Source organism: Pyxicephalus adspersus, chromosome 5 (genome assembly GCF_032062135.1).
Source record: "Pyxicephalus adspersus chromosome 5, UCB_Pads_2.0, whole genome shotgun sequence".
Lineage (NCBI taxonomy): Eukaryota > Metazoa > Chordata > Amphibia > Anura > Pyxicephalidae > Pyxicephalus > Pyxicephalus adspersus.
Window position 1 is genome coordinate 14868960 of NC_092862.1, and position 22525 is coordinate 14891484.

A 22525-nucleotide genomic window follows, 5' to 3' on the forward strand; every position below is an offset into this window, starting at 1 on the left:
GTTTCCATTTATTTCATTATATACGTGTCAGGGTGTCCTTGTTATACTTTATAATGACATTTGGGGAGCGTTGTGTTTTTATTTCACTTCATACACAGGTGACAGAGCTCAGACCACTACCAGTCCGCTCCCCTGCTGCCCCAGCTCTGAGGGCCGTCTCCCGGGTGAAGCGGAAGCCCCTCCCACCCCCGGAAGTGACGTTCATCCAATGGGAGAGCCGGGTGCGTGGATAGATGAGGTCACAAGCTGCCGTGCGGAGAATGGAATGTGTTAGACTAGTGTAAGGAAAGGGATCGCAACCAGGGCACCGGTCTCCGCTCAGCAGCCTCACAACCGGGCCACGTTTCATAGGAAGAACCCTACCGACGCTGCTTTGCCTTGAGAGCCTTGTTGGGACACAACCCCGCCGTTTCGGGGATGCAGAGACATGCAGGGATTCGTCCGGTTAGCGGGCTCCGGCACAGACATGTAACCCGCTGCTGACACAGCCGGCGCTCCCTCGTTGTTCCCGTCCCTGGTTAAAGTTGATGAAGTGTGCCGGTGAAGGCTCCAGACAGTCAGGCGCGGAGCTGATCGGTTGCCGGAGGAACAAAGCTGTCTGTGCACGCCTCGCCGAGTCCCGGTGATCGGTGCTGGGTATTGTTTCTGCTTCCCCCTTCCCTTCAGATCGGTTGTAACGGAGATGAAAGACCGAAGGGGGGAAAGTTAAGTCGCCCACATGCTCTGGATCAGCCCGAGGCTGGGGGAAAGGAATCAGCAGAAGGTGGGAGAAGAGAGTTTGACATCTTTCCAATCTGGAAGATGGCGGAGTGGAGCTGAGACGGTGGACTGGGAAAGTTTGGGGGTTTTTGCGTTCATCTACGACCACCCTGAGCCCGATCGGACACATGCAGGCCAAAAAACGCTACTTCACCCTGCTCTCCGCCGGCACCTGCGTGGTCCTGCTCTTCTACCTTGGTGGTTTGCAGTTTAGGGCGTCCAGGAGCCAGAGGAAAAGGGACGAACCCCGGAGGAATGGCTTACAGAAGAGCGCCGATTACCACCCTTGGCCCCGCTTCCCGGACCCCTTACTACCCTTCATCCAATGGGACCAGGCGGAGGGCGAGGACAGCCAGAGCTCCCCCAGACAGAAGAGGGACGCCAACTCCAGCGTCTACAAGGGCAAAAAGTGCCGCATGGAGTCTTGCTTCGACTTCTCCCTGTGCCGGAGGAACGGCTTCAAGGTGTACACCTACCCTCAGCAAAAAGGGGACAAGATTTCCGAGAGTTACCAAAACATCTTGTCGGCCATCGAGGGCTCCAGGTATTACACCTCGGACCCCAGCCAGGCTTGCCTGTTCGTCCTGAGCCTGGACACCTTGGACCGGGACCAGCTCTCCCCGCAGTACGTCCACAACCTCCGCTCTAAGGTTCAGAACTTGCACCTGTGGAACAACGGTAGAAATCATTTAATTTTTAATTTATACTCGGGGACCTGGCCCGACTACACCGAAGACGTCGGCTTCGACATCGGCCAGGCCATGCTGGCCAAGGCTAGCATCAGCACGGATAACTTCCGGCCCAACTTTGACGTTTCCATCCCGCTATTTTCTAAGGATCATCCCAGGACAGGGGGGGAAAGGGGGTTTCTGCGATTTAACACTATCCCTCCGATTAGGAAGTACATGTTGGTCTTTAAAGGGAAAAGATACTTGACAGGGATAGGGTCAGACACCAGGAATGCCTTATATCATGTTCATAATGGGGAGGATGTGGTCCTCTTGACTACTTGCAAACATGGAAAAGACTGGCAGAAGCACAAGGACTCACGTTGTGACAAAGATAACGCGGAATATGAGAAGTAAGTGGTTTGCCTGGTAGACCATCATCTTCCTCTCTGCTCTTTTTCTATTTTTTCTTCTTGGTTCAGATGCTGGAAACAGCTGGCAGGTACTGTATATGTGAGTGTTTCTGCTGGCTTAACCAAAGACCTGCATCGATTTCAACATGTGTATACATCTCCATTGATTTCGTCATTTGACACCCATTTTTTTTTTTTTTGAAGTGTATTGATATGGGCTCTTGTCTGCAGAAGGAATGCTTGTTTCCAGGCTCATGGCTTGACCTTTGCACTCTCCTATATAGAATAGCTTGCAGCTAGAAGGTTGGCTTGTTTGCCTTTAGGTATATACAATGCCGATCTTACACCTGGACTCTTGAAGAGGTATAGGATGTCCTGGATCTGAACCCCCCCTCCCCTCTCTGGGTGTAGAACATAGTTTGGTGTTGTGGATTGTTTTGGTAGTGTTGGGTAATTTTCATTATAAGGGTGATGGCGGTTTTATTTATTCTATGACTCTCAGCAAAAATCCCTGAATTTTGTACACTTTGTGTGTTCAGTCAAAGCTGGATTTGTAATATTTGCTTTTAATGTTTACATTGGAAATCTGATGAGTAGACCAATGTTGCTGTGTATTTTTAGTTGCCGGTAAATAAGCCTTGACATGACATTGGTAACCATTATTAATAATCATCAGTAGCGCAATCTAGATGGCTGCTGCTGTTGTATATAAGAGTTGTAACCTCATCTGATTATTAGGCTTGCTGAGATTTGCAGTGCACTACACAATCTCCTCCGGGATGGGGATGCATATCGGCACCGTGTCACTTGTTTATCTTTGAGCTTTTGATATCCCAGTCCCCGGGAAAGGTCATGGTGACATGTGCATGTCACATCTTTCTTTACTTGCCATTTGCAAAAAATCCCTTTTTTTTATCTATTCTAGAATCGTGCCAAGCCATTTAGGCAGCACAGTAAAACCCTCAGAACAAAGCCCCCACAGGTTTCTGTCCTCGCTAGTTTACGTTTTTGCATATGTTACCGTACGATGCAAATGGAAAAATCAACTGCACTTAGGAATGTAGCGGCACTCGTTCTGTGCCTACCGTACAGATCTATATTTTAGTCTAGGAGCATATCGACTCCATCATAAGGCAAATGAGTTGCATATTCAGTTGTCATAAAAAGTCGGTGCAAACCTCAAGGTCTGTAATCTTCTTTAATTGAACAAGCACATTAGTTGCACTGATAATGCAGATCGTAGATGTAAATAAAACCTTCCTTCTGGAAGGCAATGGTGTGTTTCCTGTAATGCTATGAATGAACCGAGCGGGGGAACTGCTTGTTGTTAACAATCGTCTCTGCCTGTGTATGGGATGTGAAGACGGCTGTATGGAGTGCAGCAATCATCTGGATATTGCCATGCTTCTAAATATTTAATGTTATCTTTATAGATTTTAAAAAAAGACCTTTGCCATTGGTTTCATATTTGTGCTGTTTACATATTTATGTGGCTGCTATGCTGGTTTGATCTTTTTATTGCTGTTCAGTTGTAAAGCCATTGTATCAAAGTGTATCACTATAAAAAAAAAAAAAAAAACTTTGCACAGTGTAAAACAAAACTCTGTGTAAACAGCAACACTTCATAGGTTCTTTCGGATTTCTATGTGCCAGTTAGGGAACTTTAACCTTTTTATTTGTTCTGGTCTCCACTTTCATGGGGATGGAAAGGGAGGGAAAGTCTTCAATTTTGAATTGCCACCAGAATAGAAGAAATATTTGAATGGAGACGCTGGTTCCTGCTGGCTAGAAGGGGACTTTTCTTGGAGAGATTTCTTCTTATGTCCTTTTGTTTGCAGGGCTGGAAATGAAAGAAAAGGAAATCCAAAAGAGGGGATGGGGAGTACTGTAGAGCTTCATCCAAAATCTCTGCCCCCTTTGCTGCCTTGAGTTATTCAAAATCAGTTCAGTGAAAAGAAAGTTTCTTAGTCTGTTTCTCAAAGCATAGCCATACCCGTAACCCTAACCTGCCCATGTCTTGACTTGCCATTAGGTTGCTCAAGCCTAGGGCATTGCATTGTGGGATGGGGCTTCTCACCTTTAATATATATTATACTATTTTGTGGAAATGGATGGATGAACTTCAGGGTCAGGGAACAGAAGCCTTTGCTGGTATATACTGGCATGCACGCAGATATGTTCTAGTCCATTTGCTGGCTTCATATGTATGCATGTGCTTCCAGCATGTTTCACAAGTCGTCACCATGCATCATACACTTGTGTTGGAGCTTTCATTCATCCGCTAAATAAATGGCTCACCTGAACATTAATGCACTACAACACGCACATCTGAAAATGCATGAATTGTTTTGCAGGGTGGGTACTGTTTAGGTTTGTGGTCTCTTATAATGGACCCACATGGGCACAGATGCTAAAACTCAAGCAGGTGTAAAAGGAGCCAAATAATGCAAAGCCTTGTCACTTTAAGCTCCAGACTGCTGCCATCTGAAAATTAACTCTTTGCTGTCCATGCAAGAGAAGTGGTGCTATGGCAATGTTGATTTTTGCTCTACGTTCTTAATGAGCTTTTAGCACTCCCACCAAATGCTATGCAGTCCATGCAAGGCCAGTTTATTTAGTTGCTGTGGATTTTAATTTTATGTTCTCCATTACTCCTTCCACTGCTTCTTGTTCAGTCTGTTATACGTTGGTACTTGTGAACGGATTTGCTTCTGTTGATGTCAAACGTTGCAGAACCTGCTGTCATATTCCACATTCTGAGCGTTGAAGCAGGCACTGAGATTAGGGCATTTGCTATTAAAATACATTGTAGTCCTTTTCATTTGGTGAAAGCGCTGCCCTGTGGCTGCACGTGTTAAAACTGCAGACACGGTCATAATTAAAACTAACGTTTCCATACCATATTGTGTAGCGTCCCCAGGGCTCTCGCTCCCTGACAAAGGATCAGGGACATGGTGCTGTAACACACAGCTGTGGCATCAGCCATGATATACCCAGCGGGAGTGAATGGAGATATTGAAAGATCATTTCCTGTAAAGCCAAACAGGTATTTTTGTTGAGGTGAACATGAAAGACTTTGATGTAGCGTGCAAGCCCAGGCGCAGCGCATCAACGGTGGCTGTAAACTAATTAAACAGCCAGTGTGATTTTTCTTTTTTTTCCTGCTTCCTCCTCTTTTTCTTTTGTATTGATTTTATTATCTCTGCCTAGGTGAAAGTACATTGTGGTATTCCTAAAGTGAACCTGTAGTAGCTGTAAAAATCACTAAGTGTATCATCTGGCAGATGGTCGGCACTATGGGCTCGATTTATAAAGCGGTGAATCTGACGTTCCCTGGTGGAAAATCTTCCATGTGTTTCAACGGCAGTATTTGATTCTCCACTAGGGAATGTCAGATTCACTGCTTTATAAATAGAGCCCTATAAGTTTCCAGACTTTTTAGACTTACGATTTATCACTTTCACAGCACCACTGGAGTTGGTTAACTTTTCAGCAGAGTGGTTATAGATATTTTGTGTCTTTGCTTATCGCTGGCAGCTGCAAGAATTCAGCTGGCTGGATAGGTTGACTATCTGTCCCCCCAAAGTTCCTTCTGCTGTAGTGGTGGGCAATTACTGATATAATCAATCTGCCATGCGGGTTAAGGACATTATCCTTTACTTCCTGTCCCTAAGAAACAACAGGAAATTTCATAAAGTGCAGCAGTAGACAATTGTCCCCAGATTGCGTGTCCTTGCTGGAAGAATTCCTATTTTCGCATCTGGTGCCAACTCCAAAGTTTTGCATGTCTTGATAATAGTTTTCTGGAAAGCTTGGCCTGTTATAAGAAGTGGAATGCTTTTCCAATATGTATTATTAATCATTTAAAAAATCATTATATACATCCAATATATCCGCATATATAGTTTTTGTATGTACAATGGTGAACTTTATGCTTAGGATTCTGTTAGTCTGAAAAATCTCCTCAATTCTATCCGGACAAAGTCATCTGAAGGTGGTAAAGCCTTTTAAATAAATAGAACCTAAATGCCTTTGTAACGCAGATGTGACATTTTTCACACAGCTTCATGTGGCTGGGAAGTTAATGTTTGAAAGAAAGGTGAGAGTTTTTGTCATGCCGGACGTATAATTAGTTCAATCACCTTAGTGTAAAATAGTCGGTGGGCACAGTCTGGGTTTAGGAACTCCTAGCAACCAATCAAATATTTGCTTTGATCAGTCAAGTGAAAGTCTGGAAAGAGACAGTTGAAAACTTGATTGGTTCCTGCGATTTCAACTTCAGTAGGGGCCAGGGATTTGGTGAAAGCTTTTACATTATGTTGCAAGTTTAAATTCCTTTGATTAGGCAAAAAGTCTTGTGTACTGAGCGTAGCGTGCCTTGACCGCCATAGATGAAAGCTTTTAAAGTATTTTCCTTAAGCATAGTCGGGGAAGTTGTTTAAACTGAGGAAAGTGAAATTGCTTCTCTGTTGCACATAGTGTATGTCTGGGCCTCAAAAACGGAACAGATTCGGTATATGTCTGCGATACATAAACACTTCCCCATGTTTTCAATGCTCAAGGGAACCTTATTACCTGTTAGATCCCAAGCAGGGTTGTAGGCTCAGTTCTCCATGCTGGACTACAGAACTTATCACCAATGTGGTTGTTTGGTAGACCAGCAGAGAAGAACTTGGGGTGGGAACATTTCTTGGTATATTCATGTAGCAAAACCTGGATGTAAAGAATTTTAGGGCACCTGATTGGGCTCAACTTCTCTTTTTAAATTCTAAATTATACAGAATAAAAATAAATCCGGGATGGCAGAAACTCCTCATTTTATCTCCACATGTATACATGCGGACCCTGAGATCTCACCAATGGAGTCCCAGAAAGAAATAGGACACTGTAAGGTAGTTTAACTCATCCGCATCGAGCTAAACGTTGCATTGCGTTGTATGAGTTCCAGCCAGTACCACCAATAATATTTACTTGGGATTTGGTTCTTAAAGTTCTTTTTATAAATCAATGAGTGAAGCCTATTCTGTGTGTTTGCCCTCTTACTCAGAAAAGCTTTGACCTCCGACCAGACCAGACCTGATTGCCCGTCACCTAGAAGTAATTTTTCTTGGAATAGCACAGGTGCCAGGATGTCTCTGTGTTACACAATACTTTTTACAATATATCTAGGCAATGCCAGAAAGTAAGATGATTTTTATTTTAGGAGCAGTTGAGTCCTGGAATTCAGGATCCTAGACCTCCGAGGTCAACAAGGTCCTGTTTCTAGGACAGCTGAACCCATCTTTATTTCTAACCCAGAGGGTGTGGCGGCAGGCAGGACAGATATGTTTGCAATCATTTCTTTTTGATTTATGTTGCCAATACTAATTTTACAAAAAGCTCTGCCGCATTGTACTAAAACGTTTTGGGGTTCTTGGTGGTAATAGGGTTGCTCCCCTACCCTGACATTTTGCTAAATGATGTCTCTCCAGTGTGCAGATTACGTACAGGGTTTCTAGCTGTTCATCTGAGACTTGTGCTCTTTGAATGATAATGTATTCATTCCACTTCCTTCAGGAATTTAATGGGGGCAAAACCATTTAACTTTTACAGAGGTTAAAGGAGCTTTTGTCCCTAGAGGCCTTTAGTGAGGACAGAGGAAGGCTTTTGGTCACAAGAGACTATAGCCTATTGTTTGCCTCTGGTTTTTGTTGGTAAGCCACAAGATAATTATAATCTGTAGGCTGGCATTGCATGCATGTTAACATATTGATATGAGCTGGAAACTTTTGGGAAACTTCCTATTTGTTTTGAGTTTCCAATGGATGAGTGCAGTACACTGCACCTAAATCTTTAATGCCTCACAACATACACCTCTGTTCCATGGATGGCCATGCTTTGCTGGGTATGATGCTTTGGCCATTATCATCCAAGCACCAAGAATTGTTTAAATTGAGACCTTTGCATTTAATATTTTTTACATTTAATTTTTTTTACATTTTGCATAATTATATCTTCCATTGAAGATCTTTAAACTTTGTTCTAGTTAAACTCTGTTATGCGTTTATTGATCCTTGTAACCTTATTTAGTATGAATTCACTATGAAACTAAAGGGTCAGAGTTTACTGAAAGGACCACCTACATAGGTTGTCCGTGAATTGGGATTAACTTCATTCCACCCCCTTTAACAAATCCTATTCTTTGACTAAATACCACCAGCAAGTGTCTTAATTGTGGCCTCAGGATGTCTACCCCCACCATTGTGTGATTCCGGTTCTTAAAATGCACTGGATTTAAAGTTGAGGTTGCTGTTTACGACTGAATAACAAAGAGATTGAAGAAGTTGCTTGCGGAGAAGATTTGGTGATCTGATGCACGCTGTAAATAAAATTACATTTGCTTGCTGGTGGACAGGTTTAGCAGATTTGTTTGTCCTCCATTGACTTGTGTACCATCACTACCCACTGCGAGCTTCTTCCTGTAACTGCTATTGTGATATAAATAATTTTTGATAATAAGGATAATTGTTTGTGATAGGCACTGGGGATTTTTTTAAAATGTTGGTTTCTTTTAAAACAAATGCCAAGAACAAGGAAACTGCTTAAAATTTGAGCATGTGTAAAATGTGAGCCTAGTTTTTACCACCTTTCTCATTTTTTTTCTTTCTATTGGGAGATCAGAAATTATTATGGCTGGACAGCCATGACCATTACCAAACCTAGGAATTTATACAAGGTGATATTCTGTCGGTGTTATGGCTAAGGTTACGTACACACATTAGATATTTGTCATTGAAAAGGATCTTTCACGATCCTTTCCAACGACAAGACAAAAAAATAAATGAACGAATGCTCAACAGGGTCGTTCTGTTCTATGGAGACGGGAGGGGGGGAAAATGAGCAAGCGGCACCCCACTGCGCTCTCTCCCCTTCACTTCCATTGCGGTCGCTCTTGGATCTGTCCTGGCACACAGCCGCTGTAAACATGTCAGATTCTCATTCGAGATGAGCCCCGAGGCCTACGTGTGCACGTAGCCTAATTCTATCATTTTAACTCGACTACATAAAAGTCAATCCACTAATATGATAATCCAAATTACAATCGGTTCCATTCAATCAAAACATTGTAACAAACCTATTTCAATAACTATAAACTAAATCCCCTTTAAAAAAAAAAAAAAGTTGTGCCCCATCAATTTAGTTTTGATCGAGCCCATGTTGTCTTCCACTCAATCCAAAATAAAGCATAATGTGTGGCTAGCTGTAGCCAAGTAATGGCGTCATTATTTCCCCATGGGCCCTCCATATTGCATTATAAATGATTGTGAACGGCATTGTGCTCAAACCACAACAGAAGGAGCGTCACTCTTCATATAGATTAATGGAGAGAGCAATGATAAGGTGGTATGATCGGTTTTGAGCTGATTGGCTCTCTCCAGTGAATAAATTTATAAAATTTGTGTGTATATGTATATTGTATTTTGTGCATAAAGCCAATGTAAAGAATTCATTGGTCTCGTTCTAAAATTTAAAACTCTTGCCAATGAGACGAAATCCAATTTTAAGGTGAATGAGAAGGAATGGAAAATATTTGAAGTTTAGCTGCCATGTTGTCTCTTTGAATAATAGGCTTTCCAAAGCCTATCTAGCCGTACAACTGTGAGGCAGTTAAATAGAGTGCGAACATTGATAAACTGTCTGTTCTGCTCTGTGCACTTCTCCAAATATTTTATACTGATTACACGTCTGAATATGGATCCAGGGACAGCCAAACTGCAGCCATTGTCATGGCAACCTTCTGCCTGAATGTATTGCCGTTTTACTACCGCCTGTGGTACGAGGCGTAAAAGTGGGCAACATGAATGAACCCGGACCGGTAATACTACCATTAGCACCCACCGGCCTTTTATGAAGAAATTGTGTGGTGGATGTGTTGACGTGTGCAGCCTAAGTGTTAAATGATCCGAATTCTGGTTTAAAACCTAGTTGTTATTATTTACCAGTATTTATATATCGCCAACATATTACTCAGCGCTGTACAGTAAATAGGGTTTGCAAATTACAGATACAGACAGCGGAGGAGGGGAGGACCCAGTCCTAGAAGAGCTTACAATCTAAGAGCATGTAAAATTTGAAAAATTCCTTCACTTGATTTTTTTGCTTGTTGCAGACTTAGTAAGGTTTTGCACTAAGATGGTGAATGTTACAGGCTTTGTGGTTGCTAAAAGTGTTGCATTTCTATTTTATTTCTGTTGGCTGATTTTGGTTGTTTTGCATCTGAAGGAACCCTAATAAGAGTTCAGGATTTTAATAATGTTGAGCCTTTTATTTAAAGTCAACCTGATGCAAACCCCAAATTGAAGTCGGCAATACATAAGCACAGGTTACCACTGGTGACATGTAAAGCAGAGATTTATTTTTATTGCTGAAGTCATGCTATGCTACAATAAAGGATTCTTGCTTTCCTGCTTGAAAGTTCTCAAAGTACGACCCTGGCATTTGTTGGGATGAATAAACTCTTTCATGTAAGGGGGTTAGGTCATTCAGACCGGGCCAAAGATCGCAAAGCTGGTGAGCTGGTGCAGTGGAATAGAATTTTGCTTTAGATTGGATCTGCTATGATCTATAAATTTGAGCCTATCATAAACTTTTTAAGTAACTTTTTTTTTTTAATGCGAATATTGTTGCTTTGGAGGACCAATAACTAGGCTTGGTGACAGTTGGGCCGAGCTTTGCTTGCAACTTGCATGAGTGTGTTTAAGATGGGTATATGTCAATATTCAAAACTTTCTATATCTGTGTTCACACAGAAATTTTAGGCTGGGTAGGAAGAAATGGGTGTCAGCCCCTGTATTGCTGCCCAATTTTTCAGTGACCACCCAAAAACTGCCGGGTGGTTACTGAAAAGTGCCATGTGGTGCGCCCAGCTAAAAGAGGCTGGGGAGAACACTGCTATTATATCTTTAAATGTCACAGCACTTCTGTCCTCAGACTAGCATGACCTTCACTGTCTACCACCTTCGTCCCTGGTCCAGTGTGATGACTAAAACTCCCAAGGCCGATAGACATTGATTGCATTTTATTTTTGTGCAAATGAAAGCCTTGTGAAGGTTACATCTACTTCCTATGCATAGGATGAATTCATTCCTAAATTATCGTGCACATTTTTGTGATTAGTATTTATTAATGGGTGGCTGGATTTCTGCTTAAATAAAAGCCCCTAAACAAGAATAAGGATTTTGTACAGCCCAGCTTCCACTTTGCAAAGTTAGCTATGTAATAGTTGGAGAACCCTGGACGATGAGAAGGGGTGTTTTGCATCAATAGGTGAGGCAAAAAAATATCACTTGTGTATTTAGGGTTTGTTTTGGTTAAGGTGGCAAGGCGTCCCATGGTGTGTGTTGGTGATTTGTGTAGCCAAAGGCAACTCCTCAGGGAGAGCCCAGCAGCTCCTATAGCAACTCTACCCTGCTGGCTGAACCAGTGATGCAAAGCAAAGATTTTACAGCGTGTGTACATGTGTGTGTGCAAAAGATGGAGATTCAGCATATCTGCCTATTGGCCCTAAGACCCAGTTTGTGTGAAAGCATGCATTATATTGTGAATGAGCCCCTTAGAGTGTTGTTGTGTTTTCATTCATGTGCATCGAATGGGCGGATACACCAAAGCGTACTTCTTCCCATACCCATAGCGTGTCTGCGACTCTTCTATTTTTATCATGCTCGGCGTCACTGGTTTGGGTAATGTGATTAATAATTGCTGAAGTCACCACGCCAGGCCGTATTATAAATGACATTTTGTTATTCAGCCAATCGGTTTGAGGCTTTTTGCGCAGCTCCAGACTCTGCTTCGCTGCTAACTATATGTCACTTGCACACTGGAGCGTTTAAAATATAGCAAGTGCAGGAAATGAAATATGACATTATTTTTTTTTTTCTTCCATTCACGTCCGTGAATGTGGCTCTGCAGCCTATTCCTCATGGCAAAGGGCAGCAGCTCATAACAGCCGGTTAGAAAACACATTAAGCCAGCCGTATGTGAATCCAATGAATCGATTGTAACACAAATATTGATTGTCAATTGAAAACCAATGAAAACCTTGGATTCTTTTTTTTCTTGTAATCGATCAAAATGCATTTGGAATGCTACATTTTAGCTTTGGCATTTCTCAAATATTGGAAATTTTCTGTCCTGATAATCAATGCAGGATTTAAAATATCTTGATTTATCAATCTTTCCTGGATATTCAAATTCAGAAATAAAGATTGATTTATGGTTGGTTCAAATGGACTGCTTGATTGAAAAGGGGAAATCAACCCAAGTATGACCAACCTTCTATTGATTATTCTATATTAGAATGCTTTGGGTCACTATGGTATTACGAAACTGTATTTGGCGCCAACATATTATGCAGCGTTGTATATTAAATAAGGGTTGCAAATGACAGAGGAAGAGGAGGAGAGGACCCTCCCCAAAAGAGCTTACAATGTAATGTGTTTTGTGTGTCATGGGAAGGACTACTAATGGTGTATTGTACGCCTGGGTGGGCAATAAATGGATATTTTATGTAGGCACTGCATGATTTTGGGAAAGTCTAAAAAAAAAAAGCTGTCCCCTGGATTTGGAGAGATTGGGTTTGTATTGTAAAGAATGGATGTCCCCTCCCCATATCTTGTGCTCTGGTCATGGTGGTTGGATGTAAAGAAGCTATATAATTGAGATGGAGCAAGGTTCCTGTACTCCTGCAGGTCTATATAGGCGGGGAAGTCATCCATTAAACAGAGACTGTCACATTCCACAGGGCATTAGAATGTTTGCAAAGAGCTATTGATGGGCTCTGTCTGTCCGGCAGTGGAGGAGGGGATGTAGGAAGAGTGGCTCTTTAGACAAGATTGTGCTCTCCACAGGATTGCTGGAATCTCTAAGCACTGTACATCTTGTGTAATGCACAAACTGAATTTATTTTCATTTACGCCTTGGTGCAGATTTCTGTGCGAGGACTAGAATTGGCCTCTTCAGGAGGGCAATGCTGGACACTGCAGTCTACTGTTTAAGTGACTATTGGGACATTGATTAAGGGACATCCAGTCATTCCTGGTTTAGGAATGAATGGTTTAGCCTGTAGATGGAAGATAAGTCTGCTTCTCAGGATTTCTTTTATACAAACTATCTATTACATGCAATGCACCTCCCTTGTTTATTGATTAGAGTAAATCTTCTATCTGATGTGATTTTGCTTAGTTAGGCAGATTATAATATATATTAATTTCGGAGTTCTGCATTAAAGCTGGCTGAACCATTGTCATGGAGGTGCTCTTTGGGTCAGGGTCCACTCCTCCTCCTTTGTATCTGTCTGTCGTTTGCAAACCCTGTTTAATGTACAGCGCTGCCTAACATGTTGGCGCTATATAAATCCTGTTTACTAATATAAATGTGAGGGAAATTCAATGTTTGAGTTGTCATCATGGCAGTAGGCGAGGGAAAAACCTTTAGAGGTGACAACTGATGTTAGGACAACTCAATTCAATCTAAAGCAGACCTATCAGTGATTTCTAAACTTATTAAAAAATTGCTGATTTTTGTAGTGGATTCAGTAGTACCGGTCACACACAGGACACAAGCATGCAGAAAATTGCGTAATGATTAGCTGAGTTGCATCCACATTCTGGGTCACAAGGATCAGAACACCAACCAGGCATCAATATTTCTCAGTACAGGTCCACTTTAATGGACATTCCTCGTTTTCCCATTGTGGGGTGAAGGGATATTTCCCCCCCCCTCCCAGATGGACACAGGCAGCCAAAATAACTTTAAATGATGTTTAACCCTTCCTGTGAAAAGAACCTAAAATAGTTTTGACCTCAAACCCGTCGGAAGCAACCAGCAAAGTTTCTTCTGCGTGAAGCAATTTCTGAACATTTTGACGGTATACATAGCACAGTTCTCAAGCTCAAAGACTTCATCCCTTATTAGCAGCAGATATTTTCCCCTCCGTGATGCACCCTCGCTATGCAGCAGAAATATTTAAAAAGAAAATATGTTCCCTGTTTTTAAATAGCAACTCTTTCCCTGCGATGGACAATAAAACATATGGGCCTGGTTTTAATGTGTATGGGGAACATAATTACCTCCATGCCTGAATTTCTGCAATCCCGAGTGGGGTCTGTTATTTTGTTTACCATGACAGATGCACGCCTGCACAGTGAAAATTGGCAGCGAGGGCGACTTTTTAAAATGTATTTGTAAGAAAGACAAATCGACTTTTCAGAACTGGAAAGAAAGAAGGGGGGAAAAGTCTGAAGGAACCCGGTAGGATCTGTGGTTTTAACATGGTTGAATAAGCCATTATAATTTTATGTGTAAGGAAGAGTCTCTCCTGTTACTCCAGATGGCGCGAGCATTTTTCCTATGCTTGTACTAATAAAATGCAACATTAAATCTTCACTCGGTGCGTGTTTTGATTCCTATTCTATTGTCCCTGAGTGACAAGATAACAACATTCATTTCTCCCAGATTTGTTGGAAAATGATTTGTCTCTAAAAATACCCATACATTGGTTACTATGTTTTTATTTAATTGTTTTTAAGTGCTCTGTGATAAACTTTTATTTATTTTTTTTAGTAGCTAGCAGGTTAGAAGCCACCAGGATTTAAATGTTCCTGTGCAAGCTGACGTCCAGGCACTTTTTTAATATGCAATAAGTGTAAGTACTAAACTATATTTGGTATTCACTTTTTATCCCCTGTACAGTGTGGTTATGGGAAAGGGGAGTGGTAAGACAGATCCAATCACTGCATGCAAATGTGCTAACAAGCAACTTACTGATTGGAAGAGAAGAGTTGCAAAGGGATGATGTCATCAGGTTGCTGCTTTTCTTTCACTGTCCAATCCGAAAGTAGGGATTGAGAGATACCACTGTGTGTTCTACAGTCTTAAATTGTAGCAGAAAAAAAAATGTTGTGACCAGGCATGAATAGTAGATACTACAATGAACTTTGTAAAGTGCTGCGCTATATAAATATTGTATAATAAGAGGAAGGAGGAATAATAAAAGGAGAAAGAAAAGATTTGGGTTTTTTGGCACACAAAATTGTATTAAGGTAAATTGTTTTCTAACATCATATGAAGCACATTAGTTTGTTCAAAGAGAACAACCTAACCAGGCTGATCCCGAGTTAATGTTACTGGGATGAAAAAACCTATTTACTAGACACAGATATCCCTGATTACAAGAGTATTGTTGTCGTTAATAGTGTTTCGCACACCAACGCGTTTCGCCTATTGGCTTCTTCAGGGGATCTTGCAATGAACATTATGCATATTAGAAGATGGTAAGATTTCTCACAGGAATTCCAATGTGTTATCAGGATATGTACTAAAGTTTTTTTTTTTTTTCTCTATATAGAAAAACATTTTAGGTGAGTTGTGTAAGTTCCCAAGTAGTGGAGCTTACTCATCTCCACTGCTCCAAGGGACACGATGAGTGTGGGGATATTCTTATCCCCACACTCATCGTGTCCCTTGGAGCAGTGGAGATGAGTAAGCTCTGATATAGCATTATGCGTTTATATGCATGCTGGTGCGGTGATGTTTAATCATTGCAACAGAGCTGCTTCAAATCACAATTTAAATAATGCAATCTGCTTCCAGGATGTATTTCATAAGTTTTCAGTCTTTTCATCTATAGCATGAGTAAACTTGTCAACTACCTTGTAACCGTTGTGTGACCTCTTTGTGGGGAGTGCAGCTGATGGGAGCGGAGCCTTTGGTTGGGGCTGGTACGTCTGTGTACATTTCCCAGAAGGCCGTGCTTCCTTTCATTTTCTACTGTACAGCTGGAACAAGGAGCTAGTGTACAGAGCGTGATTTAAAGAGCTCTTGACAAGAGGCATGTGTGAAAATGTTCCCAGCATTCCACATGTGATCGGTAAAGTAGATCTAAGCCCTAACTGGATGACATTTATTTTGCTACAGTTCTATGCAGCATAAACCATTAACCTCCCCGAAAAACTTTTTTTTTTTTTTCCATTTGTATTTGAATCTGTGATGCTGATCAGGTATTCTGTTTGAGCCACTTCTGTCTACCTACAGCTGCATCACATTTCTCAGGTTGGCTTTCCTGACAGTAATAAGTGGACTGCGTGTGTTGCAGCAGCCATGTGTCTTCATCAGAAACCCGTGCGACAAAATGACCATGCAGACCGACATTTGGAATACAAAAACAGAGCATTGTCATCACATGAGGCACTAGCTGGAAAACCCGATAATATTTTAATAAAAGCTGTGTAAAACTTTTGGCTTCTACTAATTTAGGGATTAGAATTAATTGGTAATACAGAAGAATCAATGGCCTTTTTTTATGATACTACCTAAATCTGCCTTGCAAGAGATAATGGCTGCAACTAGCTTGTCCACACTCTTGGTGCAAGTGAATTTAGACAGGAGTTGGCTTAAAAGAACTGGAGGTGATCACTGGATGAAGAAAAGGTGAATATGCTATTTTAGGAAAAAGGAACCATTAAAAATAGTATGGAGTGCCTTTTCTTTGGGGAGCTAAATGCTGTCTAGTTAGGGTTTGGATCTGCTGTAGTGATTACCCACCATGTTTCAAACACAGCTTTTTTTTGTAATTTAAAAAGTGTATATTTGCGGCAGTGTTCAATTTGCCCAAGCAGTACCCCCAAAAAACATCCACTAGGATCACACAGCTCCTGGATTGTAGCAGTGTGCTTTTGTACCTCCATCACTATAGCGTTATATCTGCAAAATAAGACCTCAGGCACTGCTGCTTTCAATTGGAAATCTGGGGAAAGTGGGTGCAGTTTGATGTCATTCCGATGTTGCTTGCTGAAAGGGGAGCTGTAATGCAAGCATATCCCTGCTTCTGCCCCATGCATTCTATCCTTTAATACTGGTGACTACACCTTCTGTTTGCCTTTATTGGGCACATCTTCTTGAGTTTAGTTCCTGGTTAATGAAGTTGTACAGTTTGGGATGTCTTTGCAGTCACGTATTAGGTTTTGAACACTAAGACCACCTTTGTATATTGCGTGCACCATTTCTAAAGTGATAACCCTTTCTCGTCTTGATGGCATTCCAAAATAAGCACATTGGCTCAGACTGTAGGGATTGTTGTCTTCCTTGTAGACCTTCCGTCTTTCAGCAGAATGGGGTTAGCTGCAGGCAGTGTTGTGTATAGGTGGCCTCCCCATCTGTTTTATTGTCTATTTACTGATAACACCTTTGGCATTCGCCTCCCTAGTCCGCAGCCAACTCCATAATGCTTTAGGAAAGACTTCACCGAATAGATTCAACTCCACGCCAAAGCAAACATTTGACATGCACGGATTTTTGAGTGGTTTATACATGGTGTGCTTTTTTATATAGGTAATGTGTAAGAGAGTTCTGGGCACCCATTTATTTTGGTGTGTCTATTTAGTGCCGCCATTCTTATGATGGGAGCTTAGCTGTGCCAAAATCTGTCACAATTCTATCACCCTGCTTTTTAAAGGGGATACTAAAGTGGAACTGTAGTCATAAAATATATATACACTGTGGCTTCAGAAAGTATATATACACCGTGATCTCAGACCCCCTTTGCTTTGTTCAGTTTTTGCTATGTTGCAGCCTAATGCTACAATAGTTTAAATTCTTTTTTTCTCATTAATCTACATTCCTTAATACACTACTCGGTACCATATAATGATGAAGCAATAACTGAATTTTAACCGATTTAGTAATTTATTTAAAAATCTATTCAGACCTTTTGCAACAACACTTTGAAATTTAGCTCAGGTGCCTCCCGTTTCTCTGAGATGTTTCTGCACCCTGATCGGAGTCCACCCAGGGTAAATTAGATCGATTGGACATGATTTGAAAAGGGCCACACTTCTCAATAGAATAACTCATAGCTGCCAATGCATATCAGAGCAAAAACCAAGCAATGAGGTCGAAGGAGCTGCCTGCAGAACTCTGATCTGGGGAAGGCTACAAATAAAATCCTTCTGCAATAAAGGTTCACCAGAGCACAGTGGCCTCCACAATTTTCAAAGACATTTGGCACAACCAGGACTTTTTTTATTGGGAACAGAGTGTAGATTAATGAAAAGGAAAAAAAAAAAAGATTGTAGCATCAGTAATATGCACAAACTCTCTAGATTGCAGTGTATTCAGTCATGTGGGACTGTATTAAGAAAGGGGTCAGTAAGTCACTGCCAATGTGTATTTTACCCTAGCAGGAAATAGAGACTGCTCATCTAATAAACACGTGTGGCTTTCCCCTATTCATGTATATTACTACAAAGTATACAATGAAACAAGGTTTTTCCAGTGCCCATTAATGTCATTTTATACTCTTCCATTTTATGCTCGTCTCATTTATAGGTGTTTAAAAGGAGTGTATTTTTCCTTTAAGATGTGCGGCGTCCCCTATTGATTGTCAGGCTCTGTAGAAGTGGAGGAGGTAGATGGCTCTCAGCAGGACTCCCTGTGTTTCCCATGTCTGCCAGGCTTTGATCTATTCACACGGCCTCCCCTGCTCCATCAGAATAGAGGTGATGCTGCTTCACTGGTTTGTAGCCTGCAGATTCCTTTATGCATTAGGTGCTTACATCACAAAGGCTAATTAACAGAGGAGGGAGAGGGAAGGATGCCGCTTTGATGGAATGTTTACCAGGTCAGAGTGGTAGAAAACCTTTTGGAATTCTAGAACAGGAAAGAAAGAAAAAGCTTCTCATTCTCTTCATCTCCTCCTTGTAACTGCTGTACGGCATGCTGGTCTGCCCTTGATATCGCTCATTGATGTCTCTGCTGGCCTTCCTCAAAGCATCTTACCTGGTCAGCTTTGATCTAGGTTTTCAAGAAGAAAAGCAGTTTTTACTATTCTATCTATTATCCATTTATCTCTCCTTTTATATTAATTTGCCGTCATCCCCTACTCACTAGATGACATTTCATATCTCCGTATTTCAAACATAGCATTTGGGTAATAAAAGCTGTTAAAGTTACTGGCACGCTTGCAAATTTTGCCCTCTGGTTTTCCTTTCAATCTTGCTTAGTTGTACAGACCCCTCTCCTGGGCTGAAATTGCTTACTATGGTTTCTTGCACCATGTGATAAGCTCATTATGCATTGGAAGCTGCAGCAAAGGAAGATTTAGGCCTTTCCTACCCAGCCTGACTGTCCTTGCCCAGCCTCTGTCATTCATTGGATTTTGCATCACATGTGGGCATTACTTTCCTGGATCCTGAAAACTATGCACAGCACCCTGCTGGTCCTGCCACCAGCCTTGATCTACCTGCATTTTAAAGACTTGGTGATAATGTCACTGATTCTACAATTGTGTATGTAATAAAAATAGAACCTAATACTGAGTGATAGGAGGATTCGGTAAAGCAAAATATAGCTATTCTTGCAGTTCTATCATAAAATCAACATAAAACCCATTGGCAATATAATACCTGAGCTATACCAATAATGTCCATACCATGACAAAAAACATCGCTTTAAATGTCACCAGGCAAATAAACCAGTAATATGAAGCCCCATGCTTAGCACCCTACCAATGAGCACCAAAAGCCAGCAGAGTGCATATATATATATATATATTTAATGAGAGGAAAAACAAATGGATAACCTAATGCATGCTACAATGCATTTGTATTAGGGTGCACTGGTAAAACAACCTAAAAGTAGATCTTCAGATTATTACATTATTTTAAATATTTATATAATAATTATATGTGCATTCCTGACTGGTCCTCTTTAACCTTTAAGTGTGCATATTTTGGACATTTCTTACATTGTTCCATCAACATAAAGGCCAAAACTGTGCTACAGCTGGTTCAAGTTCATCTATATATCACAGTACTTAAACCCCTTTAATTTTTCCTTTCCAGATGTTCCGTAACACGGCGCAGCGTGTCGGTGTGGCTTCACATGTAGCTTCTTGCTGGTGGCTGGAACAAAAGGCTGCAGCCCAAACATGAAATTAAAATAAATTGCTTGAGACAAACACCCAGAAGAGGGGGGTTGGGTGAGCTGAAGCAATTTACTGCCGTTTTACACCCCCACCCCCCTTCTGCAGTGCAAATCCATTTTATTTTTTTTTTGGATGATTTAAGGATAATTAAAAATACACAACTACTAATTATTTACTAACCCTATAATTATTTGCTGCATGTCTGTGTAAATTGCCTGAAAAACTATCGCAATCATTGTGTTTGGAAACATCATTTAGCTGCGATTTCCGAGATGTATTTCAGCCACCGCCTCCGACATTACCGATGAGCTATTTACGCCAATTTCTCTTATGTCAGTTTGGATCCAGGTGCCTATTTTTCTTGCAGGTAATTAAAAAAAAAATTCTGAACATTTCTGCTGCTGTGGTCTATTTTAGTGTTTAAATCAATCTACTCATTTTGGAACTTTTGGTAATTCCAGTTGTCCATAATATAAAATGCGCATTTAATTTCCTCCATAGTGACCATTTTTCGTTGGAGAACAATTGAAATCTAAACAAGTAATTAAAGGTTCCAAAATTGTTAAATGCGTCACCAATGTCATGCCGACTGTGACCCCTGCTTCATAGAGATTGGGAAAAGGTGGAGTTCTGTAGGTCAGCAAGCAGGGCTGACAACACTACTTGTTGCCCTGGTATGAGTGATCCCAGCGGCTGGCACCTTGCCATTTGCGCTGGTTCTTAAAAAACAAAAAGCAAAACTGGTGTCTGTAGATTGACAGCTGGCAGCAGTGAGCCTTACTGAACTGTACACTGCCGCCCCTATTTATTCTATATGGGGCTGCCATGGGTACAAGCTACATGTAGTCTCAACCTCATGACCAGTCTGAACGTTGTCACTGAAAACCATTACAACACAATGAAGTAAATGAGCGTTGTGCACACAGCTGTTCTATACAGAATGGAGTGGGGAGGATGAGTGAGACACCCCGCTGTGCCGACCTCCAGGAGTGAACCGCACACGTTCCCAATCATAATGCACTGTGGAGGGTTGATGAACAACGTTGCAGGGCCTTTGTACATATCAGTTGTCACCTGAAACAAGCACGACTGTTCATCTCTGTGACCATAGTCGAAAGTCTGTATATAGCCCAAGACTTGGCGGCCACAGTGTTCTCCTTAGCCCCGTTTAGCCGGGCGAACCACCCAACATTTTTTTCAGTAACCACCCAGCTATTTTTGAGCATTTACTGAAAAGTTGGGTCACAATACAGGGGCCCCCACCCGCCTACAGCTTCTTCCCACCCAGTTTATAAAAATGTCTAAGGAGAATACTGAGCTAATATTCTATCACCTGTAGTTTTGGAAGCGATCCTGTTTCACCTGAAATTTTTTTTCTGAAGGCAAAAAAGTCATACATAATTTACAATCCCAGAGCATTCATCAATCACAATGCTGGCCATGAATGTCATTTATTTCTGTGTGTAACCACTGCATGAGCTGTGGCATATTTATGCTAATTTGTGTAAATGATTTAACTTGCACCCAGCTTGCGCCGTTCTCCTTTTCTCCGCTGTTGCAGTTTGTCATGCCATTTGCGCTGTTGCTCATGTTGGGGGACAGTCGGTTCCAGCAGGAGGGGTGGGTTTTATAGCTGCCTATTGACAGCCTTACAAGCTGCTCATTTTCATGTTTTGTCACCCTGCTGTTAGGAGAGCGGCTGGTGTCACCTTTAATTTCAGTTAGCTGGACAATCCATGCTTAGCCAAAGCCTTGTGGATTGGTTGGTTTCAGATGTGTGGTATATTAATATTATTATTGTTCTTAAAAAACAGTATTTATGTAGTGCCAGCTTATTACACAGTGATGTATATACGGCTTATTTATTTCCTTTCATATCCTTTGGGGTGGGTAAAAGTAAAATTGATCACTTATCGCCTTTAATTGTATATTTACCAAACCATAGGAGAAGTTCATTGTTGGGATTTTTTCTCCCTCTTTTTAAAGAAGAGAATTCCACTTTCCCTGATAAAAATGGTTAATTTTCCACCACAAAGTGGAATTCTTTGCTCAGTCTTGAATGTCAGCTCTGGCGTACATACAAGGAACACATGACTTAAATCACAGCAAATTGTAAAACATGTTCAGGCAAATCTGATGCAGAAATGCTGCTGACAGGAGAATGGAGCTAAATGGGAACCGGATCAACAATCAGCCAGGTAAACTGAGCTGCAAAAATGGTTTTTGGTGTCTCCCTTCTGTAGCCTGGTGGAAGTGACTCCAATATAAAATCACCCTAAAATAGTTTTTTTTGTTGGTGTTAAAGCAGAACTCTGCTTATTAAACCTAAGAACAGACGTAAGGCTACAGATCTGTCCTAGGGTGGCATTGCTCACTCTTTGTTGTGTCTATAGGGGAGCAGAGTTGCTGCCATAGAACAGGAAGGTTGGCATTCCAGGGCATCCCACTTCCCCATTCCCATGACATGGGAAAGTGTTCTGTATTCCACAGAAATGAACGAGGCATGTTTGACAACACTTTCTACATGGTGTTGGAGTGCATCGAAAGGCTTTTTTTTTTTTTAATTGGTGGCTTTGTCTGTCACCAATAATGGACATCAAATGAGGAGTTTGCCAAATGTTTTTTTATTACTTTCCTTAATCCCGCTAAATATGAAAATAAACTGGCCTTTTTCTATTCTGTTCCCAACACAAAATGTTTTTGAACTTTAAAATCGATTGACATGA

General features: G+C 41.3%; 1 protein-coding gene across 1 annotated transcript in view; it reads left to right on the forward strand.

The window, feature by feature from the left end:
* The first annotated feature begins 223 nt into the window (after positions 1–223).
* EXT1 (exostosin glycosyltransferase 1) overlaps positions 224–22525 on the forward strand; it is a 181509-nt gene continuing 159207 nt past the window's right edge. The window contains exon 1 of the mRNA XM_072410710.1: positions 224–1840. Within this exon, the coding sequence (XP_072266811.1) occupies positions 888–1840 (953 nt within the window). The 5' untranslated portion in view covers positions 224–887. The remainder of the gene's footprint in view (positions 1841–22525) is intronic.